Source organism: Lepus europaeus, chromosome 2 (genome assembly GCF_033115175.1).
Source record: "Lepus europaeus isolate LE1 chromosome 2, mLepTim1.pri, whole genome shotgun sequence".
Taxonomy (NCBI): domain Eukaryota; kingdom Metazoa; phylum Chordata; class Mammalia; order Lagomorpha; family Leporidae; genus Lepus; species Lepus europaeus.
Window position 1 is genome coordinate 149,851,625 of NC_084828.1, and position 21,070 is coordinate 149,872,694.

A 21,070-nucleotide genomic window follows, 5' to 3' on the forward strand; every position below is an offset into this window, starting at 1 on the left:
TCTTCTCCCCAGTGGCACAAGAAAACTGGAATTCACACTCTGTTTTACAAGGAGATTGTCCCAATATTTCTATCTGCTTTCTCTGTGATCTTGTTTCTCTTTCCTTGATTGACTCTCAATGTATCTCATTCCAGAACACATCTTCAAGCCACAGCTCCTGTATACAAATGCTAACACCTCTTTTCCCAGAACCCCTTTCGTTTTAAATACCTGTAGTTGCTCATCAATATAGGGGATTTTCAAAATTTCTATAGCAGATGGTCTCAGAGATGGATTCTTGTTCAACATGCTGCAATGTTTAAACAGATGATTTTTATTCAAATGAACTGCAAAATAAGTACACTTGAAAGTTGTCTCTATGACAACATCCTTATGTCCATACCTTTCCATAATGGCATTTAGTTCTCTTGGATGTCTCTCGGGGAGGGAAGGTGTGTCACCCTCGACGATTTTTAAGACAACGGACAAGAAATTGGAGCCAGTGAATGCGTGACTCATGCAGCACATCTCATATAAAATGCATGCCAGCGACCTGAAGACAGAGCCAAAGAATTTAAATAAGGAGCCACTGTTCTATTTTAAAGGTGTCCATCATGCTAAATCTCAGAGAGATGTATCAGGGGATTGGCTGTGAGACACTAATACACATTTCAGTCGTTTGTTTAAGAACTGCAGTTCCATACTATTCTTTTCCATTTAAATAAATGGTTTTCAAAACAACAGAAAAGAAAAAGTAAAGCATAAAGGAAGTCTGAATGACCACTTTTCGTAAAAGGAGGATGAGCAGACCAGGAGTTAGCAACATGCCTGCACACAGAATGGATTGTAAACATTTGGTCAATGTAGTCAGGAATTGTAAAATCAGCCTCTCTGAAGGAAAAACGAAATGCAGCCAAATGTGGTCTTCCTAGGGTAGCTTTGTTAATGTTGTATATGCAAAATAAAATTTTAATTTACGATCCTAACCTTCCCTCTAATGTGTATCCAAGCATTTTGAAAAGGAAACTGGCATTCTTTATTGGTTTTCTGAATAGAATCCATTTGTAAGTAGGTTGGGAGAGCAGTTACTTGCAGCTCACATTAAAATGTGCAATGCTCCCTTGAGGAATATGGAGCAGAATATTAAAAATCTAGATCAATCCAACATTGGCTTGAATTAACCATATAAATCAGTAACTGAAAAAACCAGCAGAAAAATATTTTCAATAACTTTATATCATAACTAAAACTACAGGAAAACTCCTGTCTGAACTCAATATTAAGAAATAACTGCAATTTTTATGAATAATGGGTTATTTTTATCTCATGAGCATTTGGTGTTATGAATTATGTAACTGGCCAGGTTTCCCTTTTCATGTTAGCTCCTTGAAAGATTAGGAAAAAAAAAATTGTGATTCACTTTGTGTAAGTTTATCTTAGGTAGCTTTTAACAGTACTCCTTAAAAAAAAAAAGATTTTATTTATTTATTTGAAAGTCAGAGTTACACAGAGAGAGAAGGAGAGGCAGAGAGAGAGAGAGAGAGATCTTCCATCCACTGGTTCACTCCCTAATTGGCTGCAACAGTCAGAGCTGCGCCGATCCGAAGCCAGGAGCCAGGAGCTTCCTCTGGGTCTCCCACACGGGTGCAGGAGCCCAAGGACTTGGGCCATCTTTTACTGCTTTCCCAGGCCATAGCAGAGAGCTGGATCGGAAGTGGAGCTGGGACTCAAATCAGCGCCCATATAGGATGCAGGCTCTACAGGCGGCGGCTTTACCTGCTACACCACAGCACCGGCCCCAACAATATTCTTTTTTTCTAAAGATTTGTTTATTTATTTGAAAGGCAGAGAGTTACAGAAAGGAAGAGGCAGAGAGAGAGACAGAACTTCCATCCACTGGTTCACTCCCCAAATGGCTGCAATGGCCAGAGCTAGGATGATCTGAAGCCAGGAGCCTGGAGCTTCTTCTGGGTCCCCCATGCAGGTGCAGGTGCCCAAGAACTTGGGTCATTCTCTACTGCTTTTCCAGGCCATAGCAGAGAGCTGAATTGGAAGTGGAGCAACAGAGACTTGAACTGGCATCCATATGGGGTGCCAGCACTGCAGGCAGCAGCTTTGCCCACTATACCACAGCACCGGCCCAACAATATTCTTAATACAAGGAAGGGTACAGATAGACACATGGCAAACACTATCATTTAAGTATTTTGTGGGTACTCATGAAAAAGTGCATTTGTAGAGAATTCTGAATATATCCAGTGAGACTCCTTCTGTTCTAGTACACAGTAATAGCACTAAAAATTTACAACTAATTGGTATTTATATTTTATAAAGCACATGTATCTCAACAGAAGCTCATAAGTTCCCAGTGTAATAGAATCAATATCATATTTTGTTATTTTATAGATAAGGGAATTGGCTCAGAGATGTTAAGTGACATGGACAAATGAAAAATGAAAAAAAAAACTGGTGTTAAATTGGAAATTGCATACAAAAGTAATCAATTTTTAAAATAATATCATGTAGGATCTCTGTCTTTAATGTGCTGTACACTGTGATTTAATGCTATAACTAGTACTCCAACAGTATTTTTTCACTTTGTGTTGCTATGTGAGGGCAAACTGTTGAAATCTTTACTTAATATATACTAAACTGATCTTCTGTACATAAAGAGAATTGAAAATGAATCTTGATGTGAATGGAAGGGGAGAGGGAGCGGGAAAGGGGAGGGTTGTGGGTGGGAGGGAAGTTATGGGAGGGGGGAAGCCATTGTAATCCATAAGCTGTACTTTGGAAATTTATATGCATTAAATAAAAGTAAAAAAAGAAAAAAGAAAAATTATTTGAAGCTCAATACATTTTACACCCATCTGTAAGACTTCTGAATAGTACCTGGCAGGGTAGCATAAACCTGTATTCTATACTAAGAAAAAATTTTCCTTCAATAGAAATAGGTATTTATACATAAGCAAAAGCAGAAGTCATTACCAGTAGAAAAGCATTTTTAAAAAATCCTCAGAATGAGTTGCTTTTCTTCTTCTTTTACCTCTTATGGCATGAGAGCATCTGTTTTTAATTTCGTTGATACACAATTGACAAAATATATGAGAACAAAATGATCTATGGGCCAGCGCCGTGGCTCACTTGGCTAATCCTCCGCCTGCAGCGCCAGCACCCCAGGTTCTAGTCCCGGTTGGTGCACCGGGTACTAGTCCTGGTTGCTCCTCTTCCAGTCCAGCTCTCTGCTGTGTCCCGAGAGGGCAGTGGAGGATGGCCCAAGTGCTTGGGTGCCTGCATCCGCATGGGAGACCGGGAGGAAGTACCCGGCTCCTGGCTTCAGATTGGCGCAGCGCTGGTTGTAGCGGCCATTAGGGGAGTGAACCAACGGAAGGAAGACCTTTCTCTCTGTCTCTCTCTCACTGTCTATAACTTTCTCTCTGTTCTCTCTCTCACTGTCTAACTCTCCCTGGCCAAAAAAAAAAAAGTGATCTATGAACAGATACAGATAGTTACAGAAAATTTAATAAATAGGCATGTCTGTACAATGGAGTTACCCTAACAGAAGAAAAGTGATCCCAGACAGAAACAAGGAGAGCAAGAAGAACTAAAGATCATCAAAAAGAGTAATTTTGTAAATATATAAAAATAACCTTAACTTTATAAAATAATAGAGCAATATCTCATGGTGTTTAACTTATGTGGAATAAAAATTCATGACAAAAATAATGTGAAAGACAGAAGAGGATAGAGTTAAAATATGCTAAGGTACTAGCATTCCCAGAAAGTGATAAAAATATTAATTTCACTAGACTGTAGTAAGTCAAGGATGAATGCTATATTTGCTAGGGATATCACCAAAAGAACAATAAAGTAATGTATAATTAATTGACAAGCATATAAAAAATCCGGGGTACAGGGGGTTAAGCTGCCGCCTGCAGTGCTCACACCCTATAAGAGAATCCTTTCAAGCCCTGACTTCTAATCCACTCCACTGCTGATCCACCTCCCTGCTAATGCGCCTGAGAAAGCAGTGGAAGATGTCCTAAGCATTTGGGCCTCTGCTCCCACGTGGGAGACTTGGATGGAGTTCCAGGATCCTGGCTTCAGCCTGTCTCAGCCAGAGCTATTACAGCAATTTGCGGAGTGAACCAGCAGATGGAAGATTTCTCTCTCTCTCTCTCTCTCTCTCTCCCCTCTCTCTGCTTTCCTCTCTCCCCTTCCCTTCTCTCCCCTCCCCTCCTTCCCTCCCCTCATCTCAATATCTCAGTAACTCTGTCCTTCAAATAAATAAATAGATAAATAAATATTTAGAAAACGAGTATCAAAGGTGAAAAAATCAAATTACAAAAACTTAAAGCAAGAAAGGGAGAAAAGGAATATAAAACAAATAGGACAATTGAATACATTTATATAGAAAACAAATAGAACCAGTGTATTCTTAAAGTTGTATCTATGAAAAAATGCATTCATTAAATAAAAAATAAAAAAGCAAAAAAATAGTAACAGGGTAAATAAAATACAAATATATTAAATATAAATTTGGAATACTCCAAGTGAAAACACTAAGATTATCAGACTGCATAAAAAGTGTGTATTGCTTACAAAACAAAAGTTCATGGTTTTTTCCTTCGGAGTTCAGGAAGGAAATAAGGATGCCTACCATCACTTCTATTCCACATTGTAATAAAGGTGCTCCCCAGCTCAATGATGCCTTATTAAGCACAAGACTATGAAGATTAGAAAACAAGATATTGTCATGAACCCATCAACATGATTCTGTATGTTAAAAATTCAAAAGATGTTATAAGCTATTAGAATTAAGAAAATTTAGCAAAGAGGGTGGATGCAAAGGCATCTCTTGTTTACAAGCCTTCAACAAACACCTTCAAGAATGAAATTTAAAATATCATTTACATGAATATTACAAAATGTCAAACATCTAGGAATGAATCTAATAGAAAATGTGCCAGATGCTACAATATAAGCCGCAACACAAAGCTGAGAGAAATTAATACAGACATTAAAAGAAAACAGTGAGAGTGGGAGAAGGATAAATTCACTTGTAAGGATTAGAAGGCTGTCAATTTTGTCAACAAGGGTTAAACTCAATACCAATCCCAATACCAATCAAACCAATACCAAACTCAATACCAATCAAAATCCTAGTAAAAAAATTTTTGTAGAAGTTGGCAAACTGATTCTAAATTTATTTGAACATGGAAAGCGACAAGAATATCCAACTGAAGAAGAACAAATTTAGAAAATTTATAGCACTAATTATCAAGATTTACTCTACAGTTATATTACATATGATGGTGTGAGATTGGCCAAAAAAAAAAAAAAATGGCCACGGAAACAAAATAGAAGGCTCATAAACAGATCTATGCAAATGGAACCTCTTGATTAATGCAAAGATAAACTGCCCTGTGTTGTAAGAAAATAGGCTGTTTCAAAAAATAGTTGAATATCCATGTGAAAACAGTGTATCTGGATGCCTAGCTCATATTACACCCATATAAAATACCAATTATTAACATGTGAAAGATAAAATCATAAAGCTTTAAAAAGAAAACAAGACTTTCTGATGTTCAAGTAGACAGATCTCTTAAATAACAAACCAAATTCACTAACGATAAAGTTATGAACTTATGTAATGAGCCTCATTAAAATTATGAACTTTTATTCATGAAAAGACACCATTTGGAGGGGTGGAGCCAAGATGGCAGATAGTGAGGACGTGCGCCGATAGTTTGGGAAAATAAAGTTTCATAAAAGTGGAATTACAGTAGCCTCAGGAAAAGACTCAAAAAAAAAAAAAACTGCAGAGGAAATGCTTCCGGATCTAGTGGATGTGACACAGAGGACCTAGAGGGAGCCCACTGCGTGGAAGCCCAACCGCGGGAGCCCAGCCGCAGAGTCTCGCCAGCGCAGGAACTGGAGGTAAGACAAAAACCTCAGAAACCCGAGACATTGGTGGGGAAAGGCAGAGGCCTCTCTCTCCACTCGCCTAAAAAAACCGAGCAAAACAAAGAGCAGGAGCCATTTTACATATGTAAAGCGGCAATGAGTACACAAACTCAGTAACTTTGGGTCTATGGGGAAACTTGAGAACACAGTGAAGGCTCCATAAACTCTTTGTGTGGTCCCAGGGATAGATCAAACGAATACTCACAGAGGCCAGATTTCAACTACCCTCAATTCTACTCAGCTGTGCGGAATTACTTCCCAACTGAGTCAAAAAAAAGAGAGAGAGAGAGAGATCCAGCAAGGAGCAAGGGAGAGAACAATCTGGGTGAGTCACTTTTTGCACAGCCTTAAACCTGAAGAATCAAGCAGAGCTCTCTGGCCACACCCATCACAGCCTCTAAGGATCCATCGAAGCAGATAGCCCACTTAGAGGCATAGTATAACGAGAAAAAAACACCACAGCAAAAAAAACCACACACACACACACACACCATAAATTATCTCCAACATGCCAAACAACAAACGTAGAAACCGAGGTAACAAGAGCAAGGAAGACGCTATGATGCCCCCAAATGAACAAGACACCCCAATGCAAGATTATGAAGATGAAGAGATAGAGGAAATGCAAGAAGTGGATCTCAAAAAATTGATGAGAACATTAAGAAGTTCTCAAAAACAAATTCTTGAACTACAGAAATCCTTAATGGACAAGATAGAAAATCTCTCTCATGAAAATGAAATATTAAGGAGGAATCAAAATGAAATGAAACAACTAGCAGAACATGAAACTGTGATAGTGACAAGAAACCATAATGAAATGAAGAACTCAATAGATCAAATGACAAACACATTAGAGAGCCTTCAAAACAGAATGGGTGAAGCAGAAGAGAGAATATTGGAATTAGAAGACAGAGAACAGCAAAGGAAACAGGAAAATCAAAGAAAAGAAGAAGAAATCAGAAATCTAAAAAATACTGTCAGGAATCTGCAAGATATTATTAAAAAACCCAACATTCGGGTTCTAGGAGTTCCTGAAGGCATGGAGAGGGAGAAAGGATTAGAAGGCCTTTTTAGTAAGATACTAGCAGAAAATTTCCCAGGTTTGGAGAAGGACAGAGACATCCTAGTACAGGAAGCTCATAGAACCCCTAATAAACATGACCAAAAGAGATCCTCACCACGACACGTCATAATCAAACTCACCACAGTGAAACATAAAGAAAAGATCCTAAAATGTGCAAGAGAAAAACGCCAGATTACTCTCAGAGGATCTCCAATTAGACTCACAGCTGACTTCTCATCAGAAACCCTACAAGCTAGGAGAGAATGGCGAGATATAGCCCAGGTACTAAGAGAGAAAAACTGCCAGCCCAGAATATTATATCCTGCAAAGCTCTCATTTGTGAATGAAGGTGAAATAAAGACCTTTCACAGCAAACAGAAATTGAAAGAATTTGTTGCCATTCGTCCAGCCCTGCAAAAGAAACACGGTCACCAATATGAAAGAAGGTAAAGGAAGGAAACCTCACAGCAAAAGATCACAGGAATCTCAAACCATATATTAGAAAATATCTTTGGCAAATGACAGGACAAAGTTACTCCTTCTCAATAGTCACATTGAATGTTAATGGCCTGAACTGTCCAGTTAAAAGACACCAATTGGCTGATTGGGTTAAGGAACAAAACCCATCTTTTTGCTGCTTACAAGAAACTCATCTTTCCAACAATGATGCATACAGACTGAAAGTGAAAGGCTGGAAAAAGATATACCATGCCAACAGAAATGAAAAAAGAGGGGGCGTAGCCATCTTAATATCGGACAACATAAATTTTACTACAAAAACTGTCAGGAGAGACAAAGAGGGGCACTATTTAATGATTAAGGGATCCATTCAACAGGAAGATATAATGATTGTCAATGTATATGCGCCTAATTACAAGGCACCAGTTTATTTAAAAGACTTGTTAAGGGACTTAAAGGGAGACTTAGACCCCAATACAATAGTTCTGGGGGACTTCAATACTCCACTCTCAGAGATAGACAGATCAACAGGACAGAAGATCAACAAGGAGACAGTAGATTTAAATGACACTATAGCCCAAATGGATCTAACAGATATCTACGGAACATTTCATCCTACATCTAAAGACTTTACATTCTTCTCAGCAGTACATGGAAACTTCTCTAGGATTGACCACATACTAGGCCATAAAGCAAGTCTCAGCAAATTCAAAAGAATTAGAATCATACCATGCAGCTTCTCAGACCACAAAGGAATGATATTGGAAATTAGCAACTCGGGAATCCCTAGAGCACGTGCAAACACATGGAGATTGAACAACATGCTCCTGAATGAACAATGGGTCATAGAAGAAATTAAAAGAGAAATCAAAAGTTTTATGGAAGTAAATGAGGATAAAAGCACAACATACCAAAACCTATGGGATACAACAAAAGCAGTGTTAAGAGGAAAGTTTATATCAATAGGTGCCTACATCAAGAAATTGGAAAGGCACCAAACAGATGAGCTTTCAAGTCATCTCAAGGATCTAGAAAATCTGCAGCAAACCAAACCCAAACCCAGTAGGAGAAGAGAAATAATTAAAATCAAAGAAGAAATCAACAGGATTGAATAAAAAAAAAAAAACATTACAAAAAATCAGCCAAACGAGGAGTTGGTTTTTTGAAAAAATAAACAAAATTGACACCCCATTGGCCCAACTAACTAAAAAAAAGAAAAGACCCAAATCAATAGGATCAGAGATGAAAATGGAAACGTAACAACAGACACCACAGAAATAAAAAGAATCATCAGAAATTACTACAAGGACTTGTATGCCAGCAAACAGGGAAATCTATCAGAAATGGACAGATTCTTGGACACATACAACCTACCTAAATTGAGCCAGGAAGACATAGAAAATCTAAACAGACCCATAACAGAGAGAGAAATTGAAACAGTAATAAAGGCCCTCCCAACAAAGAAAAACCCAGGGCCAGATGGATTCACTGCTGAGTTCTACCAGACATTTAGAGAGGAACTAACTCCAATTCTTCTCAAACTATTCAAAACAATCGAAAAAGAGGGAATCCTCCCAAATTCTTTCTATGAAGCCAGCATCACCTTAATTCCTAAGCCGGAAAAAGATGCAGCATTGAAAGAGAATTACAGACCAATACCCCTGATGAACATAGATGCAAAAATACTCAATAAAATTCTGGCCAATAGAATGCAACAACACATCAGAAAGATCATCCACCCAGACCAAGTGGGATTTATCCCTGGTAGGCAGGGATGGTTCAACGTTCGCAAAACAATCAACAAAATACACTACATTAACAGACTGCAGAAGAAAAACCATATGATTCTCTCAATAGATGCCGAGAAAGCATTTGATAAAATACAACACCCTTTCATGATGAAAACTCTACGCAAACTGGGTATGGAAGGAACATTCCTCAATACAATCAAAGCAATATATGAAAAACCCACGGCCAACATCCTGTTGAATGGGGAAAAGTTGGAAGCATTTCCGCTGAGATCTGGTACCAGACAGGGATGCCCACTCTCACCACTGCTATTCAATATAGTTCTGGAAGTTTTGGCCAGAGCTATTAGGCAAGAAAAAGAAATTAAAGGGATACAAATTGGGAAGGAAGAACTCAAACTATCACTCTTTGCAGATGATATGATTCTTTATTTAGGGGACCCAAAGAAGTCTACTAAGAGACTACTGGAACTCATCGAAGAGTTTGGCAAAGTAGCAGGATATAAAATCAATGCACAAAAATCAACAGCCTTTGTATACACAGGTAATGCCACAGCTGAGGAAGAACTCCTAAGATCAATCCCATTCACAATAGCTACAAAAACAATCAAATACCTTGGAATAAACTTAACCAAGGACGTTAAAGATCTCTACGATGAAAACTACAAAACCTTAGAGAAAGAAATTCTCAAAAAAATGGAGAAATCTTCCATGCTCATGGATTGGAAGAATCAATATCATCAAAATGTCTATTCTCCCAAAAGCAATTTATACATTCAATGCAATACCAATCAAGATACCAAAGACATTCTTCTCAGATCTGGAAAAAATGATGCTGAAATTCATATGGAGACACAGAAGACCTCGAATAGCCAAAGCAATCTTGTACAACAAAAACAAAGCCGGAGGCATCACAATACCTGATTTCAGGACATACTACAGGGCAGTTGTTATCAAAACAGCATGGTACTGGTACAGAAACAGATGGATAGACCAATGGAACAGAATAGAAACACCAGAAATCAATCCAAACATCTACAGCCAACTTATATTTGATCAAAGATCCAAATCTAATCCCTGGAATAAGGACAGTCTATTCAATAAATGGTGCTGGGAAAATTGGATTTCCACGTGCAGAAGCTTGAAGCAAGACCCATACCTATCACCTTACACAAAAATCCACTCAACATGGATTAAAGACTTAAATCTACGACCCGAAACCATCAAATTATTAGAGAGCATTGGAGAAACCCTGCAAGATATAGGCACAGGCAAAGACTTCCTGGAAAATACTCCAACAGCACAGGCAGTCAAAACCAAAATTAACATTTGGGATTGCATCAAATTGAGAAGTTTCTGTACTTCAAAAGAAACAGTCAGGAAAGTGAAGAGGCAACCAACAGAATGGGAAAAAATATTCGCAAACTATACTACAGATAAAGGATTGATAACCAGAATCTACAAAGAAATCAAGAAAATCCACAACAACAAAACAAACAACCCACTAAAGAGATGGGCCAAGGACCTCAATAGACATTTTTCGAAAGAGGAAATACAAATGGCCAACAGACACATGAAAAAATGTTCAAGATCACTAGCAATCAGAGAAATGCAAATCAAAACCACAATGAGGTTCCAACTCACCCCGGTGAGAATGGCTCACATTCAGAAATCTACCAACAACAGATGCTGGAGAGGATGTGGGGAAAAAGGGACACTAACCCACTGTTGGTGGGAATGCAAACTGGTTAAGCCACTATGGAAGTCTGTCTGGAGATTCCTCAGAAACCTGAACATAACCCTACCATACAACCCAGCCATCCCACTCCTTGGAATTTACCCAAAGGAAATTAATTTGGCTAATAAAAAAGCCATCTGCACATTAATGTTTATTGCAGCTCAATTCACAATAGCTAAGACCTGGAACCAACCCAAATGCCCATCAACAGTAGACTGGATAAAGAAATTATGGGACATGTACTCCATAGAATACTATACAGCAGTAAGAAACAACGAAACCCAGTCATTTGCAACAAGATGGAGCAATCTGGAAAACATCATGCTGAGTGAATTAAGCCAGACCCAAAGAGAAAAATATCATTTGTTTTCCCTGATCGGTGACAACTGAGTGCCAAAGGGGAAACCTGTTAAGTGAAATGGACACTATAAGCAACAATGAACTGATCAGCTCCTGTCCTGACTTTAGATGTACAATGTAATACTTTATCCATTTTAGTATTTGTTGTTATTGTTGTTGTTCTAGTACTATTGGTTGAACTCAGTAATTAACACACAATTATTCTTAGGTGTTTAAATTTTAACTGAAAAGTGATCCCTGTTAAATCTAAGAGTGGAAAAAGAGAGGGAGGAGATGAACAATTTGGAACATGCTCAATCGGACTGGCCGCAAATGGTGGAGTTAGAAACGTGCCAGGGGATTCCAACACAATTCCATCAAGATGGCATGTACCAATGCCATCGCACTAGTCCAAGTGACCAATTTCAGCTCACAATTGATAGCTCTGATAGGTCTAAGACTCAAAGAGATCACACAAACAAGACAAGTATCTGCTAATACTAACTGATAGAATCAAAAAGGGAGAGAAAGATCCAACATGGGAAGTGGGATACACAGCAGACTCATAGGATGGCAGATGTCCTAAACAACACTCTGGCCTCAGAATCAGCCCTCAAGGCATTCAGATCTGGCTGAAGAGCCCATGAGAGTATAGCAGGCATGGAAAGCCAAGATATCATGGAAAAAAAAAAAAAGACCTAAATGAATGATCTCTGTGAGTGAGATCCCAGTGGAAAGAACGGGGCCATCAAAGAAGGAGGTACCCTTCTCCGAAGGGAGGAGAGAACCTCCACTTTGACTATGACCCTATCGGAATAAGATCAAAGTCAGCGAACTCTAAAGGCTTCCATAGCCCTGGCAACTCATGACTAGAGCCTAGGGAGATTACTGACGCCATGAACAGGAGTGTCAAATTGTTAAATCAGCAACAGGAGTCACTGTGTACTTACACCCCATGTGGGATCTGTCCCTAATGTGTCGTCTAAAGCCAAGTGATGCTATGACTGGTACTGAAACGGTATTTTTATACTTTGCGTTTCTGTGTGGGCGCAGACTGATGAGGTCTTTGCTAATTATATACTGAAGTGATCTTCTGTATATAAAGAGAATTGGAAATGAAAAAAAAAAAAACAACCTGGTGTTAAAATGGAAATGGCATAGAAAATTAATTAATTTGAAAAAAAAAAATTATGTAGGATCTCTGTCTTTAATGTGCTGTACATCGCTATTTAATGCTATAATTAGTAATCCAATGGTAGTTTTTTCACTTGATGTTGCTATATGGGCAAAAAGTTGAAATCTTTACCTAATATATACTAAACTGATCTTCTGTATACAAAGAGAATTGAAAATGAATCTTTACATGAATGGAAGGGGAAAGGGAGCGGGAAAGGGGAGGGTAGCGGGCGGGAGGGAAGTTATGGGAGGGGGGAAGCCATTGTAACCCATAAGCTATACTTTGGAAATTTATATTCATTAAATAAAAGTTTAATTAAAAAAAAAAAAAAAAAAAAAAAAAAAGAAAACGAGTATCAAAGGTGAAAAAATCAAATTACAAAAACTTAAAGCAAGAAAGGGAGAAAAGGAATATAAAACAAATAGGACAATTGAATACATTTATATAGAAAACAAATAGAACCAGTGTATTCTTAAAGTTGTATCTATGAAAAAATGCATTCATTAAATAAAAAATAAAAAAGCAAAAAAATAGTAACAGGGTAAATAAAATACAAATATATTAAATATAAATTTGGAATACTCCAAGTGAAAACACTAAGATTATCAGACTGCATAAAAAGTGTGTATTGCTTACAAAACAAAAGTTCATGGTTTTTTCCTTCGGAGTTCAGGAAGGAAATAAGGATGCCTACCATCACTTCTATTCCACATTGTAATAAAGGTGCTCCCCAGCTCAATGATGCCTTATTAAGCACAAGACTATGAAGATTAGAAAACAAGATATTGTCATGAACCCATCAACATGATTCTGTATGTTAAAAATTCAAAAGATGTTATAAGCTATTAGAATTAAGAAAATTTAGCAAAGAGGGTGGATGCAAAGGCATCTCTTGTTTACAAGCCTTCAACAAACACCTTCAAGAATGAAATTTAAAATATCATTTACATGAATATTACAAAATGTCAAACATCTAGGAATGAATCTAATAGAAAATGTGCCAGATGCTACAATATAAGCCGCAACACAAAGCTGAGAGAAATTAATACAGACATTAAAAGAAAACAGTGAGAGTGGGAGAAGGATAAATTCACTTGTAAGGATTAGAAGGCTGTCAATTTTGTCAACAAGGGTTAAACTCAATACCAATCCCAATACCAATCAAACCAATACCAAACTCAATACCAATCAAAATCCTAGTAAAAAAATTTTTGTAGAAGTTGGCAAACTGATTCTAAATTTATTTGAACATGGAAAGCGACAAGAATATCCAACTGAAGAAGAACAAATTTAGAAAATTTATAGCACTAATTATCAAGATTTACTCTACAGTTATATTACATATGATGGTGTGAGATTGGCCAAAAAAAAAAAAAAATGGCCACGGAAACAAAATAGAAGGCTCATAAACAGATCTATGCAAATGGAACCTCTTGATTAATGCAAAGATAAACTGCCCTGTGTTGTAAGAAAATAGGCTGTTTCAAAAAATAGTTGAATATCCATGTGAAAACAGTGTATCTGGATGCCTAGCTCATATTACACCCATATAAAATACCAATTATTAACATGTGAAAGATAAAATCATAAAGCTTTAAAAAGAAAACAAGACTTTCTGATGTTCAAGTAGACAGATCTCTTAAATAACAAACCAAATTCACTAACGATAAAGTTATGAACTTATGTAATGAGCCTCATTAAAATTATGAACTTTTATTCATGAAAAGACACCATTTGGAGGGGTGGAGCCAAGATGGCAGATAGTGAGGACGTGCGCCGATAGTTTGGGAAAATAAAGTTTCATAAAAGTGGAATTACAGTAGCCTCAGGAAAAGACTCAAAAAAAAAAAAAAACTGCAGAGGAAATGCTTCCGGATCTAGTGGATGTGACACAGAGGACCTAGAGGGAGCCCACTGCATGGAAGCCCAACCGCGGGAGCCCAGCCGCAGAGTCTCGCCAGCGCAGGAACTGGAGGTAAGACAAAAACCTCAGAAACCCGAGACATTGGTGGGGAAAGGCAGAGGCCTCTCTCTCCACTCGCCTAAAAAAACCGAGCAAAACAAAGAGCAGGAGCCATTTTACATATGTAAAGCGGCAATGAGTACACAAACTCAGTAACTTTGGGTCTATGGGGAAACTTGAGAACACAGTGAAGGCTCCATAAACTCTTTGTGTGGTCCCAGGGATAGATCAAACGAATACTCACAGAGGCCAGATTTCAACTACCCTCAATTCTACTCAGCTGTGCGGAATTACTTCCCAACTGAGTCAAAAAAAAGAGAGAGAGAGAGAGATCCAGCAAGGAGCAAGGGAGAGAACAATCTGGGTGAGTCACTTTTTGCACAGCCTTAAACCTGAAGAATCAAGCAGAGCTCTCTGGCCACACCCATCACAGCCTCTAAGGATCCATCGAAGCAGATAGCCCACTTAGAGGCATAGTATAACGAGAAAAAAACACCACAGCAAAAAAAACCACACACACACACACACACCATAAATTATCTCCAACATGCCAAACAACAAACGTAGAAACCGAGGTAACAAGAGCAAGGAAGACGCTATGATGCCCCCAAATGAACAAGACACCCCAATGCAAGATTATGAAGATGAAGAGATAGAGGAAATGCAAGAAGTGGATCTCAAAAAATTGATGAGAACATTAAGAAGTTCTCAAAAACAAATTCTTGAACTACAGAAATCCTTAATGGACAAGATAGAAAATCTCTCTCATGAAAATGAAATATTAAGGAGGAATCAAAATGAAATGAAACAACTAGCAGAACATGAAACTGTGATAGTGACAAGAAACCATAATGAAATGAAGAACTCAATAGATCAAATGACAAACACATTAGAGAGCCTTCAAAACAGAATGGGTGAAGCAGAAGAGAGAATATTGGAATTAGAAGACAGAGAACAGCAAAGGAAACAGGAAAATCAAAGAAAAGAAGAAGAAATCAGAAATCTAAAAAATACTGTCAGGAATCTGCAAGATATTATTAAAAAACCCAACATTCGGGTTCTAGGAGTTCCTGAAGGCATGGAGAGGGAGAAAGGATTAGAAGGCCTTTTTAGTAAGATACTAGCAGAAAATTTCCCAGGTTTGGAGAAGGACAGAGACATCCTAGTACAGGAAGCTCATAGAACCCCTAATAAACATGACCAAAAGAGATCCTCACCACGACACGTCATAATCAAACTCACCACAGTGAAACATAAAGAAAAGATCCTAAAATGTGCAAGAGAAAAACGCCAGATTACTCTCAGAGGATCTCCAATTAGACTCACAGCTGACTTCTCATCAGAAACCCTACAAGCTAGGAGAGAATGGCGAGATATAGCCCAGGTACTAAGAGAGAAAAACTGCCAGCCCAGAATATTATATCCTGCAAAGCTCTCATTTGTGAATGAAGGTGAAATAAAGACCTTTCACAGCAAACAGAAATTGAAAGAATTTGTTGCCATTCGTCCAGCCCTGCAAAAGAAACACGGTCACCAATATGAAAGAAGGTAAAGGAAGGAAACCTCACAGCAAAAGATCACAGGAATCTCAAACCATATATTAGAAAATATCTTTGGCAAATGACAGGACAAAGTTACTCCTTCTCAATAGTCACATTGAATGTTAATGGCCTGAACTGTCCAGTTAAAAGACACCAATTGGCTGATTGGGTTAAGGAACAAAACCCATCTTTTTGCTGCTTACAAGAAACTCATCTTTCCAACAATGATGCATACAGACTGAAAGTGAAAGGCTGGAAAAAGATATACCATGCCAACAGAAATGAAAAAAGAGGGGGCGTAGCCATCTTAATATCGGACAACATAAATTTTACTACAAAAACTGTCAGGAGAGACAAAGAGGGGCACTATTTAATGATTAAGGGATCCATTCAACAGGAAGATATAATGATTGTCAATGTATATGCGCCTAATTACAAGGCACCAGTTTATTTAAAAGACTTGTTAAGGGACTTAAAGGGAGACTTAGACCCCAATACAATAGTTCTGGGGGACTTCAATACTCCACTCTCAGAGATAGACAGATCAACAGGACAGAAGATCAACAAGGAGACAGTAGATTTAAATGACACTATAGCCCAAATGGATCTAACAGATATCTACGGAACATTTCATCCTACATCTAAAGACTTTACATTCTTCTCAGCAGTACATGGAAACTTCTCTAGGATTGACCACATACTAGGCCATAAAGCAAGTCTCAGCAAATTCAAAAGAATTAGAATCATACCATGCAGCTTCTCAGACCACAAAGGAATGATATTGGAAATTAGCAACTCGGGAATCCCTAGAGCACGTGCAAACACATGGAGATTGAACAACATGCTCCTGAATGAACAATGGGTCATAGAAGAAATTAAAAGAGAAATCAAAAGTTTTATGGAAGTAAATGAGGATAAAAGCACAACATACCAAAACCTATGGGATACAACAAAAGCAGTGTTAAGAGGAAAGTTTATATCAATAGGTGCCTACATCAAGAAATTGGAAAGGCACCAAACAGATGAGCTTTCAAGTCATCTCAAGGATCTAGAAAATCTGCAGCAAACCAAACCCAAACCCAGTAGGAGAAGAGAAATAATTAAAATCAAAGAAGAAATCAACAGGATTGAATAAAAAAAAAAAAAAACATTACAAAAAATCAGCCAAACGAGGAGTTGGTTTTTTGAAAAAATAAACAAAATTGACACCCCATTGGCCCAACTAACTAAAAAAAAGAAAAGACCCAAATCAATAGGATCAGAGATGAAAATGGAAACGTAACAACAGACACCACAGAAATAAAAAGAATCATCAGAAATTACTACAAGGACTTGTATGCCAGCAAACAGGGAAATCTATCAGAAATGGACAGATTCTTGGACACATACAACCTACCTAAATTGAGCCAGGAAGACATAGAAAATCTAAACAGACCCATAACAGAGAGAGAAATTGAAACAGTAATAAAGGCCCTCCCAACAAAGAAAAACCCAGGGCCAGATGGATTCACTGCTGAGTTCTACCAGACATTTAGAGAGGAACTAACTCCAATTCTTCTCAAACTATTCAAAACAATCGAAAAAGAGGGAATCCTCCCAAATTCTTTCTATGAAGCCAGCATCACCTTAATTCCTAAGCCGGAAAAAGATGCAGCATTGAAAGAGAATTACAGACCAATACCCCTGATGAACATAGATGCAAAAATACTCAATAAAATTCTGGCCAATAGAATGCAACAACACATCAGAAAGATCATCCACCCAGACCAAGTGGGATTTATCCCTGGTAGGCAGGGATGGTTCAACGTTCGCAAAACAATCAACAAAATACACTACATTAACAGACTGCAGAAGAAAAACCATATGATTCTCTCAATAGATGCCGAGAAAGCATTTGATAAAATACAACACCCTTTCATGATGAAAACTCTACGCAAACTGGGTATGGAAGGAACATTCCTCAATACAATCAAAGCAATATATGAAAAACCCACGGCCAACATCCTGTTGAATGGGGAAAAGTTGGAAGCATTTCCGCTGAGATCTGGTACCAGACAGGGATGCCCACTCTCACCACTGCTATTCAATATAGTTCTGGAAGTTTTGGCCAGAGCTATTAGGCAAGAAAAAGAAATTAAAGGGATACAAATTGGGAAGGAAGAACTCAAACTATCACTCTTTGCAGATGATATGATTCTTTATTTAGGGGACCCAAAGAAGTCTACTAAGAGACTACTGGAACTCATCGAAGAGTTTGGCAAAGTAGCAGGATATAAAATCAATGCACAAAAATCAACAGCCTTTGTATACACAGGTAATGCCACAGCTGAGGAAGAACTCCTAAGATCAATCCCATTCACAATAGCTACAAAAACAATCAAATACCTTGGAATAAACTTAACCAAGGACGTTAAAGATCTCTACGATGAAAACTACAAAACCTTAGAGAAAGAAATTCTCAAAAAAATGGAGAAATCTTCCATGCTCATGGATTGGAAGAATCAATATCATCAAAATGTCTATTCTCCCAAAAGCAATTTATACATTCAATGCAATACCAATCAAGATACCAAAGACATTCTTCTCATATCTGGAAAAAATGATGCTGAAATTCATATGGAGACACAGAAGACCTCGAATAGCCAAAGCAATCTTGTACAACAAAAACAAAGCCGGAGGCATCACAATACCTGATTTCAGGACATACTACAGGGCAGTTGTTATCAAAACAGCATGGTACTGGTACAGAAACAGATGGATAGACCAATGGAACAGAATAGAAACACCAGAAATCAATCCAAACATCTACAGCCAACTTATATTTGATCAAAGATCCAAAACTAATCCCTGGAATAAGGACAGTCTATTCAATAAATGGTGCTGGGAAAATTGGATTTCCACGTGCAGAAGTATGAAGCAAGACCCCTACCTTTCACCTTACACAAAAATTCACTCAACATGGATTAAAGACTTAAATCTATGGCCCGAAACCATCAAATTATTAGAGAGCATTGGAGAAACCCTGCAAGATATAGGTACAGGCAAAGACTTCTTGGAAAAGACCCCAGGAGCACAGGCAGTCAAAACCAAAATTAACATTTGGGATTGCATCAAATTGAGAAGTTTCTGTACTTCAAAAGAAACAGTCAGGAAAGTGAAGAGGCAACCGACAGAATGGGAAAAAATATTTGCAAACTATACTACAGATAAAGGGTTGATAACCAGAATCTACAAAGAAATCAAGAAAATCCACAACAACAGAACAAACAACCCACTGAAGAGATGGGCCAAGGACCTCAATAGACATTTTTCAAAAGAGGAAATCCAAATGGCCAACAGACACATGAAAAAATGTTCAAGATCACTAGCAATCAGAGAAATGCAAATCAAAACCACAATGAGGTTCCACCTCACCCCGGTGAGAATGGCTCACATTCAGAAATCTACCAACAACAGATGCTGGAGAGGATGTGGGGAAAAAGGGACACTAACCCACTGTTGGTGGGAATGCAAACTGGTTAAGCCACTATGAAAGTCAATCTGGAGATTCCTCAGAAACCTGAACATAACCCTACCATACAACCCAGCCATCCCACTCCTTGGAATTTACCCAAAGGAAATTAATTTGGCAAATAAAAAAGCCATCTGCACATTAATGTTTATTGCAGCTCAATTCACAATAGCTAACTCCTGGAACCAACCCAAATGCCCATCAACAGAAGACTGGATAAAGAAATTATGGGACATGTACTCCATAGAACACTATACAGCAGTCAGAAACAATGAAACCCGGTCATTTGCAACAAGATGGAGGAATCTGGAAAACATCATGCTGAGTGAATTAAGCCAGTCCCAAAGAGACAAATATCATTTGTTTTCCCTGATCCGTGACAACTGAGCACCAAAGGGGAAACCCCTTGAAGTGAAATGGACACTGTAAGAAACAATGACCTGATCAGCTCTAGTCCTGACTCTAGATGTACAATGTAACACTTTATCCTTTTCAGTATTTGTTGTTGTTGTTGTTCTAGTACTAGTGGTTGAACTCTGTAATTAACACACAATTATTCTTAGGTGTTTAAATTTTAACTGAAAAGTGATCCCTGTTAAATATAAGAATGGAAAAAGAGAGGCAGGAGATGTACAATTTGGGACATGCTCAATCGGACTTGCCCCAAATGGTGCAGTTAGAAATGTGCCAGGGGATTCCAATACAATCCCATCAAGGTGGCATGTACCAATGCCATCTCACTAGTCCAGGTGATCAATTTCAGTTCACATTCAATGGCTCTGATAGGTCTAAGAGTCAAAGGGATCACACAAACGAGACTAGTGTCTGCTAATACTAACTGGCAGCTCTCTGCTGTGGCCAGGGAGTGCAGTGGAGGATGGCCCAAGTGTTTGGGCTCTGCACCCCATGGGAGACCAGGATAAGCACCTGGCTCCTGCCATCGGAACAGCGGCGCGGTGCGCCGGCCGCAGCGCGCTACCGCGGTGGCCATTGGAGGGTGAACCAACGGCAAAAGGAAGACCTTTCTCTCTGTCTCTCTCTCTCGCTGTCCACTCTGCCTGTCAAAAAAAAAAAAAAAAGGGAGAGAAGGATCCAACATGGGAAGTGGGATACACAGCAGACTCATAGAATGGCAGATGTCCTAAACAACACTCTGGCCTCAGAATCAGCCCTTAAGGCATTCGCATCTGGCTGAAGAGCCCATGAGAGTATTGTAGGCATGGAAAGCCAAGATACCATGGAAAAGAAAAAAAAAAAAGAAGAAGACCTAAATGAAAGATCTCTGCGAGTGAGATCCCAGTGGAAATAATGGGGCCATCAAAGATGGAGGTACCTTTCTCTGAAGGGAGGAGAGAACTTCCACTTTGACTATGACCCTATCGGAATAAGATCAAAGTCGGCGAACTCTAAAGGCTTCCATAGCCCTGGCAACTCATGACGAGAGCCTAGGGAGATTACTGACGCCATGAATAGGAGTGTCAAATTGTTAAGTCAGCAACAGGAGTCACTGTGTACTTACACCCCATGTGGGATCTGTCCTTAATGTGTTGTCTAATGTGCAGTGATGCTATAACTAGTACTGAAA

The 21,070-nt window shown here is 38.5% G+C and overlaps 1 protein-coding gene across 1 annotated transcript in view; it reads right to left on the minus strand.

Annotated features, from left to right (window-relative positions):
• NEK11 (NIMA related kinase 11) overlaps positions 1-21,070 on the minus strand; it is a 326,453-nt gene that overhangs the window by 197,990 nt on the left and 107,393 nt on the right. Inside the window, exons 7-8 of the mRNA XM_062214781.1 lie at positions 383-532; positions 211-289 (exon numbers count right to left, since the gene is read on the minus strand). Coding sequence (XP_062070765.1) covers positions 211-289; positions 383-532 — 229 coding nt within the window. The remainder of the gene's footprint in view (positions 1-210; positions 290-382; positions 533-21,070) is intronic.